Source organism: Octopus bimaculoides, chromosome 17, assembly GCF_001194135.2.
Source record: "Octopus bimaculoides isolate UCB-OBI-ISO-001 chromosome 17, ASM119413v2, whole genome shotgun sequence".
NCBI lineage: Eukaryota > Metazoa > Mollusca > Cephalopoda > Octopoda > Octopodidae > Octopus > Octopus bimaculoides.
The window spans coordinates 6834410-6838923 of NC_068997.1; the positions used below are offsets into that span (position 1 = coordinate 6834410).

At 37.7% G+C, this 4514-nt stretch overlaps 1 protein-coding gene across 1 annotated transcript in view; it reads left to right on the forward strand.

The window, feature by feature from the left end:
- The window catches only part of LOC106872487 (NACHT and WD repeat domain-containing protein 2), a 19782-nt gene that overhangs the window by 1274 nt on the left and 13994 nt on the right, over positions 1-4514 (forward strand). The window contains exons 3-6 of the mRNA XM_052974119.1: positions 581-664; positions 1962-2005; positions 2751-2870; positions 2938-2996. Coding sequence (XP_052830079.1) covers positions 581-664; positions 1962-2005; positions 2751-2870; positions 2938-2996 — 307 coding nt within the window. The remainder of the gene's footprint in view (positions 1-580; positions 665-1961; positions 2006-2750; positions 2871-2937; positions 2997-4514) is intronic.

Consider the following 4514-nt stretch of genomic DNA (forward strand, 5'->3'; position numbering starts at 1 on the left):
ATATATATATATATATATATATATATATATACACCCGCATATACATAAGGATAGGCATATTAAAAGGGGGCCGTGGGAAAATTCATTTAAACAAAAGGGTTGGGAACCACTGATTTAGATGTTCCATTTTCGAAATATGATTATCTAAGTGTAGTCAAGGAGATAAAATGCATTATTTAATATTAAATCAATTGCATACAAAATGTCCCTCAGACAAGATAAACATTAGATGCCAGTCGAAGGAAATTTTAACGAAACTGTATTTAATAGTCCAAGGATAATTCAGAAGGAATTTTATAATTCAAGCTTCGAAACTGATCCATGTAATACTTGTAGGGGTGGGGTCATCAATTACCAGTCTTATTTGATATCCTGTTGAATTTTGTGTCAATAGATTATTTAACAAATAAAACTTTGAGTATCTGTAATTTTGCGAAAAGTTACTTTCTGAACCACAGACAACTTGCTTAAAAATAAAATTAGTTTTTCTGTGACTGTAATTTTCTTCTAAGAACTAATTACAGCTGTTTCGGCTTGTGATCTTCATCAGCATGATATTATTTGGCTACTTTTAAAATAGGGAAGGAGAAACAAAGAAAATACCTGCAGTGAGAAGTAAGAGACACACAAACCGTGTTGATAAAGAAGAGTCTGGCAAAATACTGTAAGTCGGCATTTTAAATATAGCAAACAAGAAATTCTTTTAGCATCATTCCACATTTCTCATCGCTTTCTTCAACAAACGTGTTTTACTCAGCATACTATGGTTGTTTTACTGAATCTTCACGTTGAACTTTATATCTATTCTGATTTTCATCATCGCAATACTCTGTCATGTTAATCCTATCTTTGCCCAACAGAACATGGTTTCAATGAAGCTTGTAGAAATGTACGTGTTTATTTTCATTTGATCTAATAATGAATGTTAGTATGATGCAGAGATAACTTGTAAATTATGGATAAGTAATTTCCTGATTTATAAATATGAAGGTGGGATTTGTATGTATGGCATCCTCAGTATTTTCGTTTCTACCTCTATATTTCTATGCTATACAATGCAACAGTGGAGGCGCAATGGCCCAGTGGTTAGGGCAGCGGACTCGCGGTCATAGGATCGCGGTTTCGTTGTGAGTGTTTATTGAGCGAAAACACCTAAGGCTCCGGCAGGGGATGGTGGCGAACCCTGCTGCACTCTTCTACCACAACTTTCTCTCACTCTTACTTTCTGTCTCTGTTGTACCTGTATTTCAAAGGGTCAGCTGTGTCACGCTGAATATCCCCGAGAACTATATTAAGGGTACACGTGTCTGTGGAGTGCTCAGGCACTTGTACGTTAATTTCACGAGCAGGCTGTTCCGTTGATCGGATCGACTGGAACCCTCAACGTCGTAAGCGACGCAGTGCCAACAACAATGCAGCAATAGTCTGCTGCATAATATTTTTTGAATTTGACTCTTTTTATCAATGACGTTTGATCAGATCACATCATCTCAGGCCTGCCTTTCACACTCAACTTACCATCCTTTTTCATCTAATACTTTCTCTATTCACAAAACATGCTCGCCCTTGCGGATTTTGTGCTTTATTTGATAGCATGGACTCAAACTAAACTTTTTTATCTCTTTCCTTTTAAAATGTTAAGATTCTTCAGTTTTCACAACTATGCAGAACCATGTTTTTATAAACGCCTTACATAAGTCTGTCTTTTGGCTGTTCCTTAACGTTATTATTCCAAAATTCTAACTCAGGAACTTAAAGCCATTTATTTTTTTTAAATATTTGAACTTTACGAGTTTTGTGTCATATGCTCGGGTGGGAAATCTTAAGGTGATTTATTGGTTGGCAAAGAATACGTTTATTCGGTGATTTGCACATTAGCTTTATTTTAATTAAAAATTTAAATAATGTAGTGTCACTCATTTTGTTCTTGCTCAAGGAATATCTGAACATATTTATTGCAGGAAAAATGAAGCTGGGGTTTCACTCCACGAAACAGCTAATCCAGGTAAATTTTTACTTACAAATGTCTTTTAATGCAGCTTTCTGATTGAAATAGAATAGGTTTATATATTAAATCCCCATGGCATTCTTCAGTCTACACCGCTCATCACAAGTGAAATAATACATCGGAATAACAAAGACCAGCGACACCTTGTCCATAACCGATAAACGGTGACGAAAAGGAAAGATGGAGAGAGCGCGAATGAATGTTACAGAACCGCATCGTCTGGATTAAGCGGGCAGAGCAGTGATATATCTAAAATTAATCGACCTCACCACTTCTTAAATCGATATGTAAATTTACATTATATCTCTTTAAGCTGACCGATTCTGTACAAGATTGTCATTGTTGAGAACTAAACAGCACTTATAACAAATGTCTTGCAGATTGGATCGAGCCTAATGCATAAAATTATCTCAAGAGATGGACGCTCTTAGTTTACAATGCATTTGAAACGGCTTTCCGTGGGTTTATTGCTTGGAATGTTTTCTTCATATTCTTATCTGAAAATATTTTCATGTTGTACTTGTCCCATCATATTAGATGGACATTTTTGTTCTCAGTATCGAACCGAACATAAACATGGCGAGATCCACAGGGATTGTTTCGTCTACCAATGAAAATAGAAACCTGACAGGTAAACCTTCCTCCCAGAGATATTGGTATGCAATTTAAACATTCATTGATATATTTATTTATTTATTCCGAAAGCTCTGTTCTCTATTGAAATGCCGGTGTCTCATTACAGTAGAAGAAATCTCTCCAACAGAAAAAGGAAATTTAAAAAGTATATTAAGCGGAAGACTAGACAACCTACCAACCTTACCAAGTTCCATCGTTCGAATATTTCTAAGTTCGACATTTAAAGGTAGGAATTTTAATGTTTAAAATTATTCTAATTACTCATTTCTGACTGATTCACTTCTTTATTCCAGCGAAGAACTGTAACTTCCAACAGGCTTTATATCCAGACCAAAAGCTTAGAGAACTGGACGTAATTTGATTAACTCTTAATGAGAAATATAAATCTTTCATCATCATCATCATCATCATCATCATCATTAACTGAGCTAGGTTTAGACTGGAGGAATTAGAAACTATGATAGCGGAAGAGGGGCAGGTGTGTAGATGAAGAAGTGAATACATGAGCTGGAGAGAGAGAGAGAGAGAGAGAGAGAGAGAGAGAGAGAGAGAGAGAGAGAGAGAGAGAGAGAGAGAGAGAGAGAGAGAGAGAGAGAGAGAGGGGGGAAGAAAGAAATGTGAGGTCCAGGTACTATGTGAATATGAGAGACAGAATAGGAAGTGTAACTGAGAGAAAATAATGTGCACAGTTGTGAAAATTGACTGTCCAGCGGATGTTAATATAAAGCTGAAGATCAGTGAAAAAGAAAACACCTATGCTGAACTAATGAGAAATCTGCAGTTATTCTATCCAGATTACAAGTTCAGTTTCATACCTGTAATTATTGGGGCCCTGGGATATAAATACCAGTCAGTCCCCATCTCCGCAAGATACTTCCTCATCTGCTGGGACTATGTGGCATGTGGTCGAGCCAACACAAGCCATCAACCCATTCGAATTCGGATCCTCAGTGAAGAGAACACGGTAAGGCATTTGATTCGGTGGACATAGATGTGCTTTGGAGGATTCTGATGCTGCGAAGTAAATCCTCCTCTCATCTGATTGGGTCGATGATGTCCTTTGTACACCGGAACAGTCAGTGCAGTTCATCTAGGGGAGCACAGCATCTGACTTCTTCCCAATTAGATCTGGGGGTCTGTCAGGGTTTTGTCTTGCCCCTCCCCCCACCTCTCTGTTTCGTGGATTTGATATTTGGCCGAATGGTGGCTCGATCGAGCTGTGATCTACTCATTGGTGAAATTAGGAATGCAGACCTATATTTTGCACATGACGCATTTATTCTTGCTGAATCTCTGGATGCCTTAAAGAGCACTCTCCTTTCTCAGAGTGAGGAACCGGAACCACTTGACTTTAGAGTTTTCATGTTATTGAGTATCTCGAATTTCTAGCCTTGTACTTCAGTTAGAAACGACCGTTGTAATCGGAAAGGATTGATGGGTTACGCTTTTGCGGTCTGTATTCGTATCCGAAATCGAGATCGAGGTTGACAGAAACGGTAGAGCGCCCTGAGTTCAAAATGCTTAGCGGCATTTCACCCGTCTTTATGTTCTGAGTTCAAATTCCGTCGGGGTTGACTCTACCTTTCATTCTATCGGGGTCGATAAAATAAGTACCAGTTGAGTACTGTGGTCAAGGTAATCGATTTAGCCACCCCACCCCCGAAATTGCTGGCCTTGCGCCAAAATTTGGAACCAATATTTAATATACACTTTGGAAACATTTGTTGTTGCTGTTGTTAGTTAGCCCTCAGACGTATCAACAATATGCCTAAATAAAAAAATTAAAAAATTTGAAAAAAGATAAATTCATATTGTTGATACGTCTGAGGGCTAACTAACAACAGCAACAACAATAACAATAAACAATAAA